Genomic DNA, 21,877 nt, shown 5'->3' on the forward strand with positions numbered 1-21,877 from the left:
ACAACTCGCAACCTCGAAATACTCCAACTCACAACTTGAAACACGGAGGAATCGTCAATGACCAAGAACACGTTGATGACAATCCGAAACCCCATCCTCTTCTGCTCAAAACCCATGCGAGAATACTCATACCGATTCTGGATTTGGTTTCCAAACAACTACTGCCCTTCCTGGAGTGCATATAACAGCCCCTACATCGAACTAGAAATTCTCAATAGTCGAAACTGGTCCTCAACGAGCCAACCGCCTCGAACTCAACCACTACAAACTCGAAGGGTTCCTAATCACAATAAGGTCTCTGACCAATGGCTACTCGCTATGGATACACTCATCCTTTCCTGAACACGCATAGCATGCATCATCTCGCTCTGCACCTTGCCTCATCCACCAATAGCGCAAGTCTCATGTGTCCGCACTGTAGATCTCCATAACCAGTTCTCTAACCGCTCTTGAACAGATCGCTGATCCTCTCAATAGAATACCCAGTTCTTCCCCACTTAAGGTTCAAACCATCACCAATTGGCATACCAACAGTCTACTCCATGGACTGTTTCACCAGGTACATCACACTTGACTCTTGGAATCGTATAACGTAGCACTAGATGATCTTCCCGATAGAGACCCAGCAACTCCAAATATCCTGAATCTCAGATGTAATCCTCAGAACCCTCCCAACATGACTGCCTCTAGTCATCCCTAAAATCTCATACCGACACACCGTCGGATACCCCAACTGTACTGAACTAGTCACGAATCTTAATCTGGAAGTAATGCACTATCACACACCGTGTCTCCGACCCCTCGACCAACACTCCATCGCATGGATCATCATAAAAACAGATACCTCACTCTCACAGTCGATATACATTGTGGACAAAGAGGGTCGTCGCCCCAGTATACTCCTCATGATCACCTGAAACTGCTGCTAAAAAGTATGCTTGACTCGACTAAGGCATCTCCTTGTCCTTGTCCATCTCAGTCCCCACTAATAACTCTTTCACGGTATAAGAAATACCTCGCAGCAAACATACCACAATTACTCTGGTGAAAATATCGCAACTATATGTGCTACCCCTCGGGTTACCTCCAAAATCTGGAACTGGAAATTCGTTATCTCATTCGCTCCACACGAGAAGCGGAAATAACGTAATTCTCGTCATAGGATGCGACATCTTCAACCTTCGGTCGATCACTCAACCCAGACCACAATCCTCCTCCGTGTATCACCTCCACTTTTCCTCCAGTCCCGCGACTCCAACTGGGAGCCCATCAGTCAATTCCTCGGGATCTAAACTCAATTCCCTCACAAGGTACACTCTATCGAAGCTCAATCGACATGGCCCTCTGGCCCCATAATTTTCCATATCATTTCTCAATCTGAACACCCATCGTCAGATAACTAGTAAAGATGAAAATACACTCTACTACGAATCATGGTACTCGAACCATGTTAGCTCCCCCTTAACCTGCTATTTAGAACCTCTAGGATTCTCCCTGCTTCGAGTATGGGTCCTCTGCTTTCAGTAGTACGGGCCCATACTACCTGCCCATACTTTCCACACGGATCGTCCCAGATTTCCACACGGATAGTCCCATATTGATCACCAATCCCGTTACACATGGTCGCTCTCCAGTGAATACTCTCCTCTATCAGCGTACTCATCTGACTAAGGTATCTCCCTAGGCTCTTCCTAGGTTCTCACACTTCTCTGCCATCAGCTGCTGAAGAACTCCTTATGATGCCAGCCATCTACGTCCTGAATGTCGTCACATTCACTCAGTAGCCGACTCCCATCATCAAGAGTTCCACAAAGCACGAAGAAAGCAACATTCGAGTATCGAATAACCTCCACCAGCATGTAAAACCACTCTGGCATATAACTCCTCTCGCTCTATCCACAACTCAAAAGGCATCGCCGACCCAGGCAACCCTACCCCTCGTGACATCTAACTACCCTCTCAGTAGATTCCTTAAAAGCACATCTAGGTATCTCTCCTAGATTACTCCACTACTCAAAGCTCTCTCTAAAAGATTCCTGCTAGATACTCTTACTCAGCACATACTCAAGGCACATAACTGATAGCAAGAACTCCTAGGCTAAGGCATCACAAATCAGACAACTCTAGCTCTATAATATGAAATACCTAGCCTATCCTCTAGCATGCATAACTAATATCTCAATAATAAATCATAACACAAATAAGTAAGGTTATTTTGGGAAATCACCGTTCGGGCTCTGGCTGATTGTACACACTGCTCCAACTCGTTTTCTCTTAAAGCTCTTTCTCATTTTAGAAAAATTATTTCTTTTGAAATTTTTTTTCGAATCCCCAGTTTGAGTCCAGACACACCCGAAGGTACATCCGAATCCCTCAAACCAAGACTCTGATACCAACTTGTAACACCGTAAATTTTCAAATAGATTTTTCATTTTGAAAACACATAATTCTCATTATCACATTCCAAAACCACAAGTGTCAAATTGTCAAAACATAATTATCACAAATCGTCTGATAAAAATCCAAGATCCACAAAACATAAACTCCATCTCAAGTGTGTGTACAATCAAGTCGGCACCTTCCCGCGATCTTGAGAAGTACCTGAAACACATATCACATAACACGGTAAGCACGAAGCTTAGTGAGTTCCCCACGAACCCTAAATCACAGACGATCCGAAACAGGATGTTATACCAATCATGGAGTTGCCACACCCTCACCGTTGCACAGGGATCGAGGAATGCTACGAGCCACCCTGCAGTTTTACAACACTCCCACGGTAACTGCCAACTAGTGTATGCTACGGGCCACCCCACAGTCTTACAGCACTCCCAAACTAACTGCTAACTAGTGAATTCTATGGGCCACCCTTCGGTCTTACAACACTTCTATTTTGCCATAGCCACCGCCCATGGTCTTACCGTTCATCTATCAATCCATCCCTACTCAACCAGAGTCGAACATGCACCCGACCAAGCGCCCAAGCTGGATTCGAGTCATGCTTGGAACCCCAACTTGGGTCCATTTAAAAGCCTGCTATCCATTACCGAGAAGGAGCTAAACAAGTGTTGGGAAGTTTCCTGAACTCCCGACTCACACAATCCTCAATCCAGACGGTCACTCGGGCCGCCCTTCCCCCCTACGGGGATGTGAAACTCATCCTAGTTTCACACCTGATTTCGCTCCTTGAAATCTGAACAATTCTCCCCTACTTTGATACGACTAAGCTCTATCAGCACACAAGGTTTGAAGGATTCCCAAACCATCTTACCCCCTTATTATTGAACCACTGATAACCTGCACTTACTAATGCTAGTTTTCCATTACTAACCAATCCAAATACTGCACAACCCTGAAGACCATATGAACACTCCCCGACGTCCCAACAAGACTGATAACCCTAGACGCTTTTAATGATACAACACCCAAATCTTGAAGCCCTCTGAACTCATGCCCAGACCAAAACCTCAGCAATAGACCACTTCCCTTGACACCCCCCAAAGGGCCAACCAAACTCAATTGCTAAAACTACTGAACTCGGATGATAGTGGAGAACTAACCCTCTGAATCCTGACCATAGATCCTCCACACAATACCCCTTGAACCGATCTCGATAAGGAACCAAAATAACAGCCGAACACATTGAAACCCACCCAACATGATGCAACCCCTTCTGACCCACTAATGATTCATGGCATGCAAATGGCATATAACAATTCTTAATGAGACAACTTAATTAATAATAGAGAACTAAACCAAAGATAACGCTTACCCAAATTGATGCAAGATTCCAAACAACATAATTACCGATAACAATCGAAAAGAAAAGAAAAGAGCACATACTTGAAACATCACCCGCTGGAGTCCCGGCCTCCCCTGTCTGACACTGTAATGCCCGACTCCTCTCTGTTGGGGCTCCTGTCCTCCCCTCATGACCATCAGTAATCCTCAAAGTAACCGGAGCAGGTGCACTCACTGCCCCTCCCCTCAACATCGGACAGTCGGCCTTCTTGTGGCCCACTTGGTTGTAGTGAAAACATAACGGACTTGCCCCCTGAGGATAATCCCTACTGACATGACCAACCCTGCCACACTTGTAGCAGCCCCAACCCCTGGAACAACAAACCCCATCGTGCAGTTTGTCGCACGTGCTACACTGACCCCGGCCCTGCTGGCCTCTCAATTGCTGATCTGAAGTCTTGGGTCTCTTCCCAAAAACCACCACTAACTGCACCTGATCTGCCCCCTCTTCCCCAGGTGCTCCAACTCAATATCCCGCTCTCAGGCTCTAGAAATCATATCATTCAGGGTCTTGCACCCTGAAATGCTCACAAATTCCCTGATGTCATCCCACAGCATATCATGATACCTTACCTTCTTCATCTCCTCATCCGCTGCATACTGCGGTACCAATAAGGCCCTCTCCCGGAACTTGGCAGTGATCTCTGCCACAGTCACAGTAGTCTGGCGGAGATCCTGAAACTCTCGCGCCAACTGCTTCACCTCAATCATCGGTGCAAACTCAGCTCGGAACTTGGTCGAAAAATCATCCCATGACATAGCATCAACAACATCATCATCGACCTTACGTCCTACCTCCTCCCACCAATCTCGTGCCCTGTCCTTCAAAAGGCAGGAAGCAAATCTAACCTTCACCTCCTCGGGGCAGAAACTCATCCTGAACACGTTAGACATTTTCGCTAACCATCCCCTACTGGCAATGGGGTCCCTCTCTCCATTGAACGCAGGGGCTCCACACGCATGAAACTCACGGAAAGAAAGAGTGTGAGCTCCAACGATAGCCATAATCTCAGCACAGAACGCGCCCAAGAGCTCATCAAAGATCTCTAAAATCCCCTCCTTGACTGAATCAAAGATCACAGGAGTCTTCTCCAAAATACTGCGAGTAATCTCCGACGAGATGAACTCCCGCATCTGCTCGCTAATCGGCTCAGTACCTGAACCTGAGCCGAAACCAGAACCTGAACCTCCTCCCTGAGTGCTCATCACCAAATTGAAATACAACATGCCAATGATCAGAACATACCCAAGAATCCTCCTCCCATAAGCTTCTTAGATTCTGCAAGACTCTCCCTGATTCAAGTATGGATCATGTGCTTTCAGTAGTACTGGCCAAATACTACCTTCCACACCTATCCATACTTTCCTCAGGAATCATCCCGAATCCTCTAAGTCACCTTCTCAAACTGATGCACCAAAAACTCACTAAACAGCGCCGCTAAACCCACTGAAGCATATCCTAGGCTCTCCTAGGTTCCTGACCTCAACCTACCCTCAGCTACTGAAAGGCTCCCACCAATGTCAACCAACTACCTCATGAACACAGTCACATGCAACATAGATCAAGTAATCCTTCGAGTAAAAGACTCAACCCTAGAGCGGTTGGACTTAAACAAGAGTTGTGCAATAGGGTCAGATCCACCTGAAAGAACCTCTTTCTAAACTTTTGTATTTCTGAAAGACCCAAACTTTCATACTTCACAATATTGTTACTCCAAAACATGCTACATGCATATTTATAAATAATATTTTACATTGATAGTGTGATTACAAAATACTGGATACAAACCGACTAAGTTTTAGTATATTACATAACTACCCAGAATATTAAAATTTTTATACAACATAAACCCAAGTACAAAAGTAATAGTATAAACTATTCTAAATCTTCCAACAGTATATGACTATACTGGATTCTCATTACCTGCAATTGTTAAACACTGAGAGGGGTAAGCGGTGACGCTTAGTGAGTTCAATAATAGATACAATATAACGTTATGCCATATATATACTTTAATATGGCAGAAGCAAAGGGGTACAAGGAACAACAAAGGCATATGTGACATGTGACAAGCTTTCCATATCAATTGATGATTTGATTCAAGGATATACAATCAATGAGATACAATAATTTCAACTTGATAGACATCAATAAGACTTCAGCCCAAGTGGCATAGAAGACATACAATTTCTGATTTAAACATTTTGGTAGATTTCAGGCTTTTAGCCCTATCTAACCTTCTGCCAATGCCATAGGGGTAGAAGTCATTCTCTTGCGAGACATGCTCTACACGGCCAGATGCTACATACCAATACCACTGTGAATCTAAGTCCTTTCACTGATCACATGGCCAAAGGTACAACTTTGCTATCAAAATAACAGAAATAATAACACAAGATGATAACACGAAAAAGCACATAGCACATATAACACTTAACATACAATTGTTCCTATATATTGAACTCACCGTGAAATAATCGGGGGTTAAAATAGTAATTTGGGAAGCACTTCGTTCTAATAAATAGCTTTCTTTGATGAAAACTGGGAGCTTTATTGAAAACCGGGCCTTACGAGGGTTGAGCTTCAAAACCGAAAAAGATAAATTGTTCGGGGTCTTCGGGCACTTCGGAACGTATTTCAGATGTTTGGTATGATCCCGGGGCTTCGGGGAAAGTTGAAATGAAAGAAATATTGATTTAGGGGTGAAAATGGGAAATTTTCTAAAATATATCCGGGAGGGTTCGCACCCTCCTTTATATAGGGTGCGAGTCTGAAGATCGACGGCCGAGAAGGAGACACGCGACAGCAGATGCGAGGCCTGGCGTCGGATGCGAGGCGAGGGCAGGTGGCGGTCTCGGATTGGACCGCACCTTCGGGTGCGAGGTTCGGCGACACGCGTCGGCAGCTGCTTCGGATGACTCATCGGCATCGGACACGGGGCAGGCTCGCATGCGAGGTGACGTGGCCGAACTTTGACCATGTGATTTTTCTCGGATTTCGCATTTTTCTCGATTTTTGTGTCCCTAACTTCTAAAATCCATAACTTTCGCATACGAGCTCCATTTTTAACGTTCTTTATATGCACGCGTACGCGAGAATATACTCTACAACTTTTGTTTAGACTTCGTCGGCTAATTTTGACTTTATTTTTAATATTATTATTTTTAACAGACCGGGACAGGAAAATCCGTTAAAAATTCATAACTTCTTCATCTGATGTCCGTTTTCGTCTGTCTTTTTACCGTTGTACTACTATTGACGAGACCTTCGATTCTCGTTTAGGTTGTGTCGGCTAAAAATCACTCGATCTTTATTTCGAGTTTTTAGCTGTCTACTACTATTCCGAAACTTAGAAAAATCATAACTTCCTCATACGAAGTCAGATTTGGACGTTCTTTTTATGAAAATTCTCGGTTTAACGAATACTACGACTTTCGTTTAGATCACTAAAGCTAAAAAGTAGTTTATCGAAAACTCACTTTTTACGCGAAATAGTGTTTGCCGTTTTGTTGCGGATCTGCGATTGGTCATAACTTCTTCGTTATAACTCGGATTTCGATGAGGTTTTCGCCTAAATGTTTCTAACGAGATTCTTTACAACTTTAAATAATATAATTTTACTTTTTTCAAATTTTATATTTTCGTTAAATTTCACTATGTGACTTTTGATTGGAATCTCATAAGACTTCCAATATTTTCCGAGCGATTCTAAACATAGTTTTACTTCATTTCTAGTAAAAACTATCTGTTAGAACTCAACGCTCAAATTACATAATATTTCATTATATTATTCACTTTTAAAATTACATAACACGATAACTAAACGTGTATGTTACACCACCACTCTGAGATTATTTAACCTGTGCGACATGTGACTCACCATATTCACTCAGTAGTTAATCCACATTGCTAAGAGCCCCACAAAGCACAAAGCAAGCAACATTCATGCAACATAAAATCTAACCAACATACACTAATCAAGCCATTCTATCCACTTATCTGAAATCCAAACTAGCATGCAATTCTAAAACTCATACAATCAGGCATATAAAGGCATCTCTCCTATCATAGAATCCTGAGCAGATCCTTAGCCCTAATCTAGCATGCAATTCTTATAATCATATCATATATCGTAATAAGCATGTATTGGTATTTTGGGAACCACTTACTTGAGCTCGGTTGATTGCACGCATCACACCCCTTTCTTTGATTAAAACCTTTTTAATAAAAAATTTATTTTATGGAAAATTTTCACCACACCCTCAGTTTGAGTCTAGGCATACCCAAGAGTATGCCCGAATCCTTCAAACTAAGGCTTTGATACCAACTTCTAACATCCAAAAAACTAGGGTGAAAGTTTCATTTTTAATATAATCAAAACACTCATTTATCCTTTATTCAAACATTTAGAAGTATTTCAAAATACAAACAATTATCAGAGTTCATTCCCAAAATTACGAGTTGCTGAAAACACGGGTGTATGCGCTGCAATCAAGCCGGACCCTTCCATTTCGATCCGGAAGTACCTGAAACCATGAATCACAAACTGTAAGCACAAAGCTTAGTGAGTTCCCCAAATATAACATACCATACATAACATACAAGCCATACACATCAAGCATACAATAGGAGGTGCTATGTGCCAACCATAGTCTTGCCATTATGCCACGAGCCGTATCATGGTCTTTCCTTGCCAGGACGGGGGCCAAAACCGTGGGTCTTAGACTGCCCCCATAGGGGCCATTTGGACGAGCCGCTTGTCATTTTTCAATTAAAAGAAAATAGAAACTAAAACATTTTTGGTGACCTGGGCCGGAGACACAGCCCAAGTTCACCAAAGCTCGACAATTTTTAATCCCAAACAAACCCACGTGTCCAATAATTATTAGTGGAGCCAAATAAACTTTTCTAAATAAATTTAATTTTGTTAATAACTCTATTTTATTTTGAGTAAAAATCTAAATAAAATATACCAAAATACATGATTGATTTTTCTCTACAAAATGATACCAATATTGATATTTTTTTTTAAATGTTTTTTTAATATAAATTGGATTGGGTTGGATTGCTAATGGGAGTAGAAGATTAGGTTTAGTTGAATTATGAATATAGAAAAGAGAGAAATTTGTTTTTAAATAGATTATTAGGTTGGATTGGGTTGTGAATGAGGATAGTCTTATAGACAAGTGTTAGGAGCCGCCTCCTGGCCTTCCATGCAAACTCAAAAAGACAACTAGCATAAAATCTACAATTACTTATCTAATTAACTGCCAGAGTTCAGACTCTGGTCTAGCATGCAGGTTGCCAAGAGCCACCTCCTGGTCTTTCATACAAATGCCAAGGGGTTACCCCCTGGTCTTTCTATAATACATAAACCAAAATGGGCCGGCATTGATGCCTTCGACCCATAGTACAGTGAGGAGACTCACCTCGACAGCTGAACCCACGAATAAATCTCTGACTGCTGATCTGCTAGAATCCCCGCGATATCAAACAAATAACACCCAATTAACAATTGGGTTCCAAACCAAATCCAAATATCCAAATATGGGGTAAAAATACCATTTACCCCTCACCTAGTTTGGTCCAAGACTAAGGCCCAAACTCCCAATCATAAAGGCCCACAAACCAATAACCATCCAAAGCCCACTTATGGCCCAATTTTCCAAATTGGGCCCAAACCCTTACATGGGCCTTACCCTAAAGCCCATTAACTCTTCCCTAATCCAAAACACTTGTTCTCAGATGGCCCGACAAAGCCCCAAGCAACCCAAGCCCAAAAGATAGCCCAAACCGAAGCCCTAAAATGAAAGGCCCAACAGACCGAGTACGTGGGGCGTACTCAGCATGTACGCGCAGCGTACTCGCTTGGAGGCTTGTACGCTAAGCGTACCTGCTTATACGGCCAACGTACTCACCCTATACCTCAAAAGTCACCAAAAGGTGGAACTAAATCTTGACATACAATGATAAAGGTTGGGACTTTATACCTCAAAGGTCACCAAAAGGTGGAACTAAATCTGGATCTCTAAGCTTCCGTCCAGTGAATGAGTCCACCAAATTCTTCTTCTTTCACTTCAAGGAGCATAAGCCACCAAAATCAAGACTAAGGCTCAAGAACACACAAAGAGGCTATTAGGGTTTGAGATTAGGGTTTTAGGGTAATGTAGGCTGGTAAAGAGGATAGCCCTAGGGGCTTAAGGGCCTTATATAGGGTGCAACACCCCAAAAATAAGGTTTTCATTAACCCCTCGTACGCCCAGCGTACGAGGCCTCGCATCCGCGATCATCTCTCCCCTTAGCACGCTAAGCGTACCATGTGGTACGCCCCGCGTATTAGCTTCTCAGCTAGTACGCTAAGTGTACCCAATAGTACGCCCCACATACTACTCCAAGGACCAAAATGCAAAATCAATTACAAAGGGGGTTCAAAAGGAACATTCTCAAATTCAAGTGTTATAGGTTGTTAGGCTGCAAAAAATCAGATTATTAGTTTAACATGAAAAAACATTGGAATTTGTAACTATATATAATTATAATATAAAAAAAGCATACCACAGACACATTGATTATTCGAAAACATTGAACCCAAGATAATGATCTTTTTCTTCTCCACGACCTCATTCGTGGCAGTTCTGTCGGCATGTGAACATAATACTGTGTTGCCTCTGGGAACGTCTCCAAAATGCATATCTATGGGAAAAAGGGAAGTATGATGCTATTATAGTATAAAAATGAAGTACAACGGTATTATATAGTACAAACGGAAGTACAATGCTATTATGGTATAAAAACGAAAGTATGATAACTATTTAAATACATTAGAAACTAACCTCAAACGGAAGCATAAAACCGACAACGGTATACTTGTGTATTTTCTTCGATTCGGGATTGGCCTGCTTAAATATTTTAAAATTTTCTATTTTCTCAAACATTCCATGCATCAACCCCGAAGTATAGGTCCAAAAATATGTACGCCATGCAAACCTGAAATTTTCAATTTGTTTATTATAATTATTATTGTATTTATACACAACTTTTAATTGTAATACATGTTCCAATCATATATATTATCAGTAAGCTTGTATATTGCCGCAGGAATGCACGTTTTAACGTCTTGTCCGTGGAGACCTTTCAACATAAAAACAAGTTGGATAAGCATTACCGCATCTTCATCCTGAAGTGCCAAATAATTCGGAGACATAATGTACACTTCTAAATCTTTGAGCCGCAAACGTGCATCTGTTATGTCTGGGAACAACCGAGCCCAAAGATTTGAATTTGACCGACCACTTTCGTCATGGAGTAATTCCATATAAGGACTAACTCTTAACCCACTAATCAAAATATACACCGTTTCACCAAAATCCAACTGCACCCCCTGTATCTCAAACATAAACCTCTCCAATTCAAACACTTCTTGAGATCGTACTTCATGCAACATCATCAAATGCACAAGTAAGGGGTCACTGTTAGGGACATGCATTCCTAAGAATCTTCCAAATGGTGAAGCTTCAAATAATGCTCGTTGTGATTGACTTAGCCTCGGAAAATAGTCTTTAATTATCGTACCGACCATCCATTTTAAAGTTAAATCAACTTTTTGTTAGAGATCATCGTGCTACAAAACATATACATTTAATTTAATATAAAACGTTAGTAACTGAAAATAAAAAACAAGGTTTTAAAATTACATTGTAAATTCAGTTAAGGAAATAAATAGCAACGTACTTTCAATTTACATTATAAAATTAAAAAAATACCATATTATACCATTCACATCATATTACAATAAAAATTAAACAGCAACGTACTTTCAAATTAATTGCTATAAAAGGTTCATTTTGAAATTAATTGATATAAAATGGCAGAAAAAAGGGGAAAATTGGAATTTTAGGTCATTCCACGGAGGGTATAGGTAACTCCGCGGAGACCCCTATGCGGAGTGACCTATCCCCTCCGCGGAATGAATCTTCACCATTTCAAATCCATTTCAGTTCCATTTGCGCCTATTTGCAGGTTATGAATTGCATATTCATACCATTTTCATCCAAATCTAAACAATACGAAAAAGGGGAAACATTAATCTAAAGAATGTGAAAACGGATTACCCGGGAGCCGTATCCATCAGCAAAAATGTTGGGGAAATGCCGATCCATCTGCTGTAGCCGAAAAATATCGTCCGAAGGGCGGTTGCTGTCGATGTCGGAAGAAAGGGATGCTGACGAGGGTTGCTGTCGGAAGAAAGGGATGATTATTTATAAATTATGTAGTTTTCCAAACACATTTTACATGAGTACTCAATCAATATGTTTGGAAAACTACATAATTTATAAATAATCATTAAATATTAAATAAATTCTTACATCTATTATTATTATTATTATTATTATTATTATTATTATTATTATTTTTTGCAACAAAAGCAAATCATACAGACGAAAAAGGTTAACAAAATCACAAAAAAACCCAATAATTAATTTTTGATATATTATAGGGACCAATTATGTAATTTAGTCGACCTGGTGTGGCAGTTGGTCACACAAGATTATCAACCACACACTTGTGTTTTCATAAGGACACTGTCTCATTAAAGTCTATTCAATGAGGTAATATAATTACAAAATTATATATAAGTATATTGTTTAAATATATAATAATAGTCAAGTTTCATAAAAGCCTTTGTATCTTAGTTTTCGTTCTTTTCTTTTTAGCTTTCACTATTTAAATATTTTCTTTCTGTTTAAACGTTACTGTTGCGTACATACAACGTTTTTTTTAGATAAAAAACAAATTCTTAATGATTAAACCGGAAAACTATAAATTCTATAAAAATCAATATAGCTTGAAATCTATTGAATTTTCTTTTTAATAATATTATCATTAAAAGTTTGATAAAAAACCAACTTTAACTTGAAAAAAATATTTTCCATTTGTTTTCTTGCAATTCTTTCCGTAAAAAAAAAAAAAAAAAAAAAAAAAAAAAAAAAAAAAAAAAAAAACTCACAACAGCTTTTGTAAGAAAAGGAAACTGTGATTTGGTTTAAATAAAAGCATAAATAACAAGATATAGTAGTTTTTATGAAATTTATAATTTGAAAATACAAATTTTTTTGTCTCTATATATTGATAGGACAAATTAAACGAATAAAAGGGAAAAGGTATTATAAATCAGCTTTACAAATTCTATAAGGCTGATCCCATTCTGATTCATTTTTGGCTAATTTTTATCTCTACCTATTAAATTATTATTTTTTATTGTATTATGAATGATGAATTGATAAATATGTTTATCTCCAAATGATTATACATAAAAGCTATAAAAATATTATATAAAAGTCTTAGAAAAGTATGTTCAATGGTACTCTTTTATACACACTCGATTATTAAAAACCTTAAAAATAAAGTTTAAAAGTACGTAAATCTAGATATTTTAATAGATATCTAAAATGTTAATTAAATTGAATTGGCATTATAAAAGGCGCGGATATCGGGTTACAAACTTATATGTCGATCTTTACTAACGAAATCAGTTTAAGTGGCAAAGGATAATTGACGGCAGTTAACGGCGAACAAACGGAGTATTTCTTAATCTGGCAGCGGCACGTACTCCCATTCCCATTCAAAGTCGGTTAAAATACATTCTGTCGAAGAAGCTTAAACTCCGGTTCAGCTAAAGATTCCTTCTTCGATTTCTCTACCCGTATCTATCGCTGGAAACTTATCATTAATTCAGGTAATAATTTCATGAACTTTCACTTCTTCAATCGTTCTTGCTGTATTAGGATATGCATTTTGTGATCTAATTGCTAAAATTTTGTTTTGAAGTTCCAAGTAGCCGTAGTTACACGTTTGATTGTTTCTATTTCGCGTTTAGATATACAGTTATCATTACTAGCTCAACATTCCTTTTTGATTCCTCTATCCGTAATCCGTATCTATTGCAGTAGAATAATCGTTGATTCTGGTAATAGTCTCATAAACTTGGATGATATTTAGTAGTTTAATCGTCGTTGTTGTATTCGGGTTAACATTTTATGATCTAATTGATGTACTTTCTTCTCAAGTTCTTACTAGCCTCAGTTCTATATGTATATATTTTTTGGATTAGGTATACAGTTATCATTATTTTATTTAATCTATGGTACTTATGGTTTAGGGTTTAAGTTGATTTGTTATTCAGTTTTGGATTTTATGTTTAGGATTATGCATCTTTACAGATAAAAAAGTATACTTGCTTTAGGATTCAGCTTTACTTTAGATTATTAATTGCTCTTATACTTTCAGTGATTGTATTCGTTTGAGTTGACTACTTGATTATTCCTCTTAATGGACTATGATTGATATTTAGAGACTGATTTTTGATGTTTCATGGAAGTTGACTTTTTAGGGACTATTAAGAACCAGAGAAAGCTGGAGTAACTGCAATTTTCACTTTTTCAGCATTCTGAAGGATGATTCTTTCTGCTCTTTTGACTTCTGTTGGCATAAATTTTGGTTTATGTTTAATATACATCACTCTATACTCCATATTGAGGAAGCAACCAGTGAATGCTGAAGTTTATGCACCACGGATAGTTGCTGAAGGAAAGTATGATCAGAGAAGTGATTTTAACTTGGAAAGGTTACTTCCTTCTACCAGTTGGGTGATGAGGGCATGGCATCCCCCTGAAGAAGAACTCCTCATGCGTGCAGGTTTAGATGGTGTTGTCTTTATGCGCATTTTTATCTTCAGGTTACTATTTTTTATTCACAAACAAAGTAGGGTTGTTATATCTTTTAAGTATAAGCTGTCTAATCTTTTTTCTTCATTACAGTTTGAAAATGTTCTGTTTTGCTGGGGTAGTTGGTCTTTGTGTTCTTCTGCCAATTAATTATATGGGAAGTCAGATATTTATTGATTTTTCAGACTTCACAAACAAGTCCTTGGAATCATTCAGTATTTCAAATGTCAATGATGGATCCAAAAGGTGATTTTTACTACTTTACCTTTTTGATTCTTCAACAGTTAACTGTTACATTTAGTTAACTCTGATCACAGTATTTGGAACTTTTGAAGGTTATGGATTCACTTTGGTGCAGTGTATGCCTTCACTGCATTTGTCTGCTATCTTCTTTATGATGTAAGCATTCTTCTGACCAATAGATAATCATGGTTTGTTTGGTTGTATGGAATGGAATAAACAGGGTAATGGAATAAGTCATTACATTCCATGATCATGTTTGGTTGTTCTGTAGGAATGGAATGATTTTTCATATGATTTTTTTTATACATTGTTTAACTCTACAATATACATTATGTAATTATAACTAATAAATTGTTTATTCCATCTAGCAAAACGATCAAATTTCTTTCATTTCAATGGAATGAACAATTCCATTCCATTCCTGATTCCCGCATACCAAACACTACATCAATTTCCTTTCATCCAATGAATTATTTATTATGATGTGCAGGAGTATAATTATATCTCTTTGAAAAGGCTTGCATTCTACTCCTCATCCGAGCCTAAACCCAATGAATTTACAGTATTGGTTAGAGGTATTCCAAAGTCACCTACAGACACCTTAAGTGAAACTGTTGAGAAATTTTTCTCAGAGTTTTATCCTTCAACATATCTATCACACTATATGGTGTTTCACACTTCGAAGATTTGGAAGTTAATTGTAAGTCAACTTTTAAAGCTTTACATGATGCATTTAATTCATCTGATTCCTATTCATGTTGTAATGTCATTCTAGCATGAAGGTGATAAGCTATATAAAAGGATTGCTTATTTGAAGTCCACAAAGCAGAGTTCTCAAAGGTTTGGGCGTGTTGGCTTTTTTTGGCTTTGTAGGCCCAAGGTTGATCTTGTTGAGTATTATGAGAAGAAGTTAGATGATATAGAAGAAAAAACAAGAACGCAACAATCTTTGCTTCATGGAAAGGTAAGCTTATTATATATGTTCCCTCATGTTAAAAGTTAGTATTTTCCTTCTCCTTTGTGCTAGTATTTGAAACCTGTTTTATTGCTAGTATCTGCTTTCTGCTTTATTGCTAGTATCTGCTTTCTGCTTTATTGTTAGTATCTGCTTTCTACTTTATTGCTAGTATCTGCTTTCTGCTTTATTGTTAGTATCTGCTTTTTGCTTTGCTTTAGAGCATCTCCAATGGTTAAGTTATGTTATGACTTAAAAAAAATTGCCAACTCATCATTCCATTAACTTTAACCTCTAATTAAATGATTTTTCCAATGGTTAACCTTTTCCAGTAGTTTTTTTATTTTTTTGAAATTCAACTAATCTATCCTCATCTATCTAAAATGTTCTAAAAAATCTCTTTATTTAATTAGTCAGTTTTTAAACATATATTATATCTAAAATGTCACAAACAAACAAAAATACGAATACAATCATAGTTATAAAAATAAAAAAAAAGGATTGAAAATGTTATGTACTCGATATAAAATTTATATTTCACAAATGAATTGTCACTAATAGAAATAATTACTTAGTAAAGAATTCACAAATAGTTAAAACTAAAATATAATTAAGAATGTAAAATGAAATATTACTAATGAATAAGGGGTTAGATATACCAATCATAAAAGTATATTGACCACTCAATATATAAGCAAATAAGCTATATGTACTCCAATGGTTTTAAGTCTTCAATAAAAAAAGCAAATAGTAATAAGCTACAAAAAATCTAGTATTTGTATGTTTGGCTAAATTTCTAATTGGTTGATAATTTTTTTTTTTCAATTTGTAGGAACTTCCTGCTGCATTTGTATCTTTCAAATCACGAATTGGTGCTGCAGTAGTTTTACAAATCCAACAAGGACAAAAGCCTACAGAGTGGCTTACTGAGCGGGCCCCAGAGCCCCGTGACACATACTGGCCTTTCTTTTCTGCATCTTTCTTAAGCAGATGGATTGGAAATGTGGTTGTGGTTATCGCCTGTGTTGTTCTTACCATTTTGTTCTTCATTCCTGTTCTCATAGTCCAGGGTCTCACAAATTTGAATCAGTTGGAGACTTGGTTCCCTTTTCTCACAAGCATTTTAAACATGTAAATATAATCTACTCATTTCACTATATTATGAAATTACATATCTAACTTATCTATGGTGTTTAACCTGTTTGCATGCAGAACGTTTGTAAGTCAAGTCATCACAGGGTATCTTCCTAGTTTGATACTCAAGACGTTTTTACAGTATGTGCCACCTGTCATGATAATATTATCCTCTATTCAAGGCTATGTTGCAAGAAGTCAAATAGAGAAAAGTGCATGTAATAAAGTGCTCTGGTTTACCATATGGAATGTATTTTTTGCAAATGCTTTATCAGGATCGGTTTTATATCGGGTTAATATCTTTCTTGAACCTAAGGAAATACCAAATATATTAGCTGTTGCTGTTCCAGTACAGGTAAAAAAAAACAACAACAAAAATGTTTTAGCTATTTATTTATTGAAAGAGGTGATACTAATATTTGAACATGTTTATTACAGGCTACATTCTTCATAACATATGTAGTGACATCTGGGTGGACTAATACATCTTCAGAACTTTTACGGTTGATGCCCCTGATTTACAGTTACACAAGAAGAATATTTTCAACTAAAAGTGGTGAAGAATTTGAAGTGCCTTCACTTTCTTACAGCAGTGTGATCCCAAGTATTCTGTTATTTGGACTTTTTGGCATTACATACTTTGTCCTCTCACCCTTGATTCTGCCTTTTCTACTGGTTTACTTCTGTCAGGGATACATAGTTTATCGTCACCAGGTTAGATGGATTCATATATTTTGTTATTACTATCTTTTAATTGTCAGGAAATGAGTAAATTACATTTTTGGTCTACTTTTAGTGAATTACACTTTTGGTCCCTCTAGTTTTTAATCATTTGCAGTAGATGAGTAAATTGTATTTTTGGTCCATGTAGTTTTTAGTTTGAGTTAATTACACTTTTGGTCTCTGTAGCTTTTAGTTATTTGCAGGAAATGAGTAAATTACATTTTTGGTCACTGTAGTTCTTAATTATATGCAGTAGATGAGTAAATTGTATTTTTGGTCCCTGTAGTTTTTAGTTTAATTTAATTACACTTTTGGTCCCTGTAGCTTTTAATTATTTGCAGGAAATGAGTAAATTCATTTTTGGTCCCTGTAGTTTTTAATTATTTGCAGTAGATGAGTAAATTGTATTTTTGGTCCCTATAGTTTTTAGTTTGATTTAATTACACTTTTGGTCCCTGGAGCTTTTAATTTTTTGCAGGAAATGAGTAAATTACATTTTTGGTCCCTGTAGTTTTTCACCTTTGGTCCATGTAGCTTTTAATTATTTGCAGGAAATGAGTAAATTACATTTTTGGTCCTTGTAGTGGTTAATTATTTGCAATAGATGAGTAAATTGTATTTTTGGTCCCTGTATTTTTTAGTTTGAGTTAATTACGCTTTTGCTCCCTGTAGCTTTTAATTGTTTTGCAGGAAATGAGTAAATTACATTTTTGGTCCCTATAATTTTTAACTATTTGCAAGAAATGAATAAATTACATTTTTAGTTCACGTATTTTTGAATTTGAGTGAATTATGCTTTTGGTCCTTGTAGTTTTTAATTTGCTAGAAATGAGTCAATAACTTTTGGCCCCTGTAGTTGGTGATATCTTGCACTTTAGTCCAAGTTTTAAATTTTTACAAGAAGAGTAAGTTATAGTTTTTATCCTTGTGGTTTCCACTATTTTGAAGTCTGCACTTTACGTCCAAGTTTTAAAATTTTTACAAGCAGACTAAATTACAGTTTTGGTCCCTATGGTTCACCAACAAAGACAAGTAATTTTCTAAGAATAATGAAAAAAGTATGCAACCTTTCATGAATATCACACAGACGATCTTGATTCACAAAAGGTCACGCCACATGTCTACTTGCCATTGGGTGTCTTTTTCATTTTTTTAACCAAACTTTATAAACTATAAATTAGACTTCATTTTTTTTACATGTCTAATTACATTAATGTTGAATATGTTGCAGATCGTTTAGACAAATAATAGACACGATACTGATTCTTTTTTTGTTTTTTTTTTTTTTTTTTTTGATAGTTGCTGAATGTTTATTCACCAAAATTTGAGACTGGTGGGGAGTTTTGGCCAATTGTGCACAATTCTACAATCTTTTCATTAGTATTGATGCAATTGATTGTTGTGGGAATATTCGGTCTCAAAAAGCTTCCATTGGCTTCCAGTTTGACTATTCCACTTCCAATCATCACTCTTCTCTTCAACAGCTACTGCAGAAAGCGGTTTCTACCTGTTTTCAAGGGCTATCCTGCTGAGGTATGTCAAAAAAAAAAAAATGAAAAACAAAAACCTTAATATACCTCCACAATAGCAAAGTCTTTTCGCTAGGATTTTTAAGACTTTTTGTGCCACATCAGCTCCAACCTAATAAATTTAAATGATGACTAAATAATAATATATAGTGGAAAAATATAACAATAATATACAGTAAATATTAATAAATTCATATTTATATAATTAACATGAAATTTGTAAGTTAGAAAATTATATATTTCTAAGTGTTACTGTATTTTTAATTTTACATATTTTCATTTTTATAAAATTTAAACATAATGTTTTATATTTTAATGTTAAGCAGTTTCTAATTTTTATATATCTATTTTACATTAAATTATAAAAAAAAATTACTTGTTCGGTCGTAAATTTATATTTTTTATTTTTAAATGTATAAATTTTATTTTCATATGCGATTACATTTTTTTAAGTAACTAATAAAATACAAAAAAAGAAAAACGAAAAACGAATGAAAAAAGTTGGCAATTTTTATTTTCTTATCAACACATTATACTTTAACAAATCTACCAAATTATGGCAGTGAAATTTGCTTTGTATTTAGATGACATTGTCATAACCGATAGATTTTTCAAAGTATAATGCTGTAATAGAAAGAAATGAAATAATAAAATAATAAAAAAAAAAATCAAAGAAAGCACGTTGCTACTTCTGACATGTAACCCTAGTTACATAATTTCCCTTCACTAAGATTCTATGAACATCAACAACCATCCATCATATATCAAATTCTAAATGTGTAGCTAAAATATTACTCGTGCTACAGTTGATGATAAAGAAAGACAGACGTGACGAAAATGCCCCTGGAAAGTCTGATTTCCATGAGAAACTAATCACTGCATATAAAGATCCAGCATTGCAGCCAATCCAATTTTCTAGAAGAACAGACAGCCACAATGCCCCACTTCTTGCTTCTGAATCATGAGTGTGATGATTGAACAGTGTGTAGATTTTGTGCACCTTAATTCATTTGTTTAATAATAATTTATTTCTTTTTGAAAATTCATTTTCAACAGCTTTTGTGATTGCATGAAAATATATATGATCAAGTGAGTTGTACGTTGTGCAGTGAAAGTTATGCCTTACATTGGACTTGTTTCAGATCTTCAAAAGGTAAGTGAAAATTCTCTCATGGACCTAAATCTTGTATATATAAATCTGTCGTTTCACATTATGAATAATCAAATATAACTAAATGGCAGGTACATTTAGGGAGTCGTGCATATTTTCACAATTGGTCCCTGCTTTATTGTAAAGTTTCTGAAATGATCCTTATGTTTCACGAAATTCCATAAATTGTCCCTGTTCCGATAGAGAATTTTTAGAATTGGTCCCTGCATTTCTACAAAATTACAAGAAATGGTCTCTATGTAAGCAAATTTATAGAATTGGAACTGGTGTTTTACAAAATTACAAAAATGGTTCCTCCTTTATAATAACATTAGATAAATAGTCCCTACGTTTCAAAAAAATTACGTAATAGAGAATTTATAAATGGTACATGTGTTTTTAGAAAATTACATAAATGATCCCCGCTTAGCAAAAATTATAGAAATGGTCCCTATGTTTTACAAAATTACATAAATAGTCCCTGTCTCATTGAGATTTTTCAGAGTTGGTCCCTGTGTAAGCAAATTTATAGAATTGGAACCTGTGTTTTACAAAATTACAAAATGGTCCCTCCTTTATAGCAGTCCCTACATTTCACAAAATTACCGACACAGATGGTCCCTTCATAATAGCAAATTTATAAATGGTCTCTGTGTTTTTACAAAACTAACTACATAAATGGTCCCCACTTAGGCAAAATTATAGAAGTGGTCCCTTTGTTCTACAAAATTACATAAATAGTCCATGTCTAATAGCATTTTTTTACAAACAAATTTAGGAGTGCGTGCAAATTTACAGAAATGGGCCTGCTATTTTTTTTTACAAAATTGGTCTTTTTGTTTCTTAAACTCATAGAAATGGTCCCTGCCTAATAGGGAATTTACATAAATAACCCTTGTCTTTCGTAAAGTTATACAAATGGTCCCTGCCTAATAGCGAATCTACATAAATTGTTGATCTATTTCATAAAGGTACAAACACGGTCTCAAAATTTAAAAAATTTACAAAAATGGCCTTACATAATATCAAAATTACAGAAATGGTCCCATGTTTCACAAAATTACATAAATGATCGCTACCTAATTACGAAATAACATAAATGGTTCCTGTGTTTACAAAATTACAGAATTGCTCCATACCTAATAGCAAATTTAAAGACATGGTCCCATGCTTCACAAAAATTACATAAATTAACCTTATGTAAGTGGCATTACATTAATGGTGTGAAAATATATGATTAATAAACCCGCTGCAAAGCACAACAATCCCACTTTTTTGAAGTAATTTCGTAAATGTTAAATAATGAATATGCAGCTGTGTGTGTAGTATTATTACAAGTATTAACTATAGTTATGCTCCGGATAACCACTGTTCTATTGATAGGATGCCACTTGGAGGGATTAGAATGGCCTTTGACTTGTAATTTTCCCAGTTGTTTTCAAAAAAAAAAAAAACAACAAAACGAAACCCCTTCATAATATTATTATCTTAACCCCAATTTAATTATGCCATTAACTTAACCCGTCATTCCACGTGGCAGTCTCCTCAAAGTATAGTCACATCATTTATAAGTTCCATGGTTAAGTGGTTGGATCAACCAATTGGTTTTTTTATTTC

The 21,877-nt window shown here is 36.4% G+C and overlaps 1 protein-coding gene across 4 annotated transcripts; it reads left to right on the forward strand.

The window, feature by feature from the left end:
• Nucleotides 1–13,323: 13,323 nt before the first annotated feature.
• LOC145109264 (hyperosmolality-gated Ca2+ permeable channel 2.3-like) lies at nt 13,324–20,499 on the forward strand. Of its 4 annotated transcripts, XR_013708854.1 has the most exons (13): nt 13,324–13,538; nt 14,181–14,537; nt 14,620–14,772; nt 14,862–14,925; nt 15,260–15,469; nt 15,545–15,733; nt 16,557–16,855; nt 16,937–17,213; nt 17,297–17,572; nt 18,881–19,114; nt 19,917–20,091; nt 20,220–20,263; nt 20,353–20,499. XR_013708854.1 is itself a non-coding variant. In XM_079046405.1 (12 exons), exons 2-11 carry the CDS (start codon nt 14,257–14,259, stop codon nt 20,073–20,075), a joined length of 2,142 nt encoding a protein of 713 aa, XP_078902531.1. In that variant the 5' UTR covers nt 13,324–13,538; nt 14,181–14,256; the 3' UTR covers nt 20,076–20,091; nt 20,167–20,186. The 4 variants fall into 4 exon arrangements, 3 of the variants coding, with proteins under 3 accessions (XP_078902531.1, XP_078902530.1, XP_078902532.1); XM_079046405.1 differs by lacking the exons at nt 20,220–20,263; nt 20,353–20,499 and adding an exon at nt 20,167–20,186; XM_079046404.1 differs by lacking the exons at nt 20,220–20,263; nt 20,353–20,499 and having other exon boundaries at nt 19,917–20,152.
• The last annotated feature ends 1,378 nt before the right edge of the window (nt 20,500–21,877 follow it).

The sequence above is a fragment of the Lactuca virosa genome, chromosome 4, assembly GCF_052849685.1.
Source record: "Lactuca virosa cultivar CGN04683 chromosome 4, Lactuca_virosa_CGN04683_v6, whole genome shotgun sequence".
Lineage (NCBI taxonomy): Eukaryota > Viridiplantae > Streptophyta > Magnoliopsida > Asterales > Asteraceae > Lactuca > Lactuca virosa.

Bases quoted from the DNA above. Each gene is read 5' to 3' on its own strand.
- LOC145109264 (XM_079046405.1), top strand. From the start codon at position 14,257: ATGATTCTTTCTGCTCTTTTGACTTCTGTTGGCATAAATTTTGGTTTA. The intron at 15,470-15,544 runs GTAAGTCAACTT...ATGTCATTCTAG, and splicing joins CGAAGATTTGGAAGTTAATT to CATGAAGGTGATAAGCTATA. The intron at 17,214-17,296 runs GTAAAAAAAAAC...TGTTTATTACAG, and splicing joins CTGTTGCTGTTCCAGTACAG to GCTACATTCTTCATAACATA.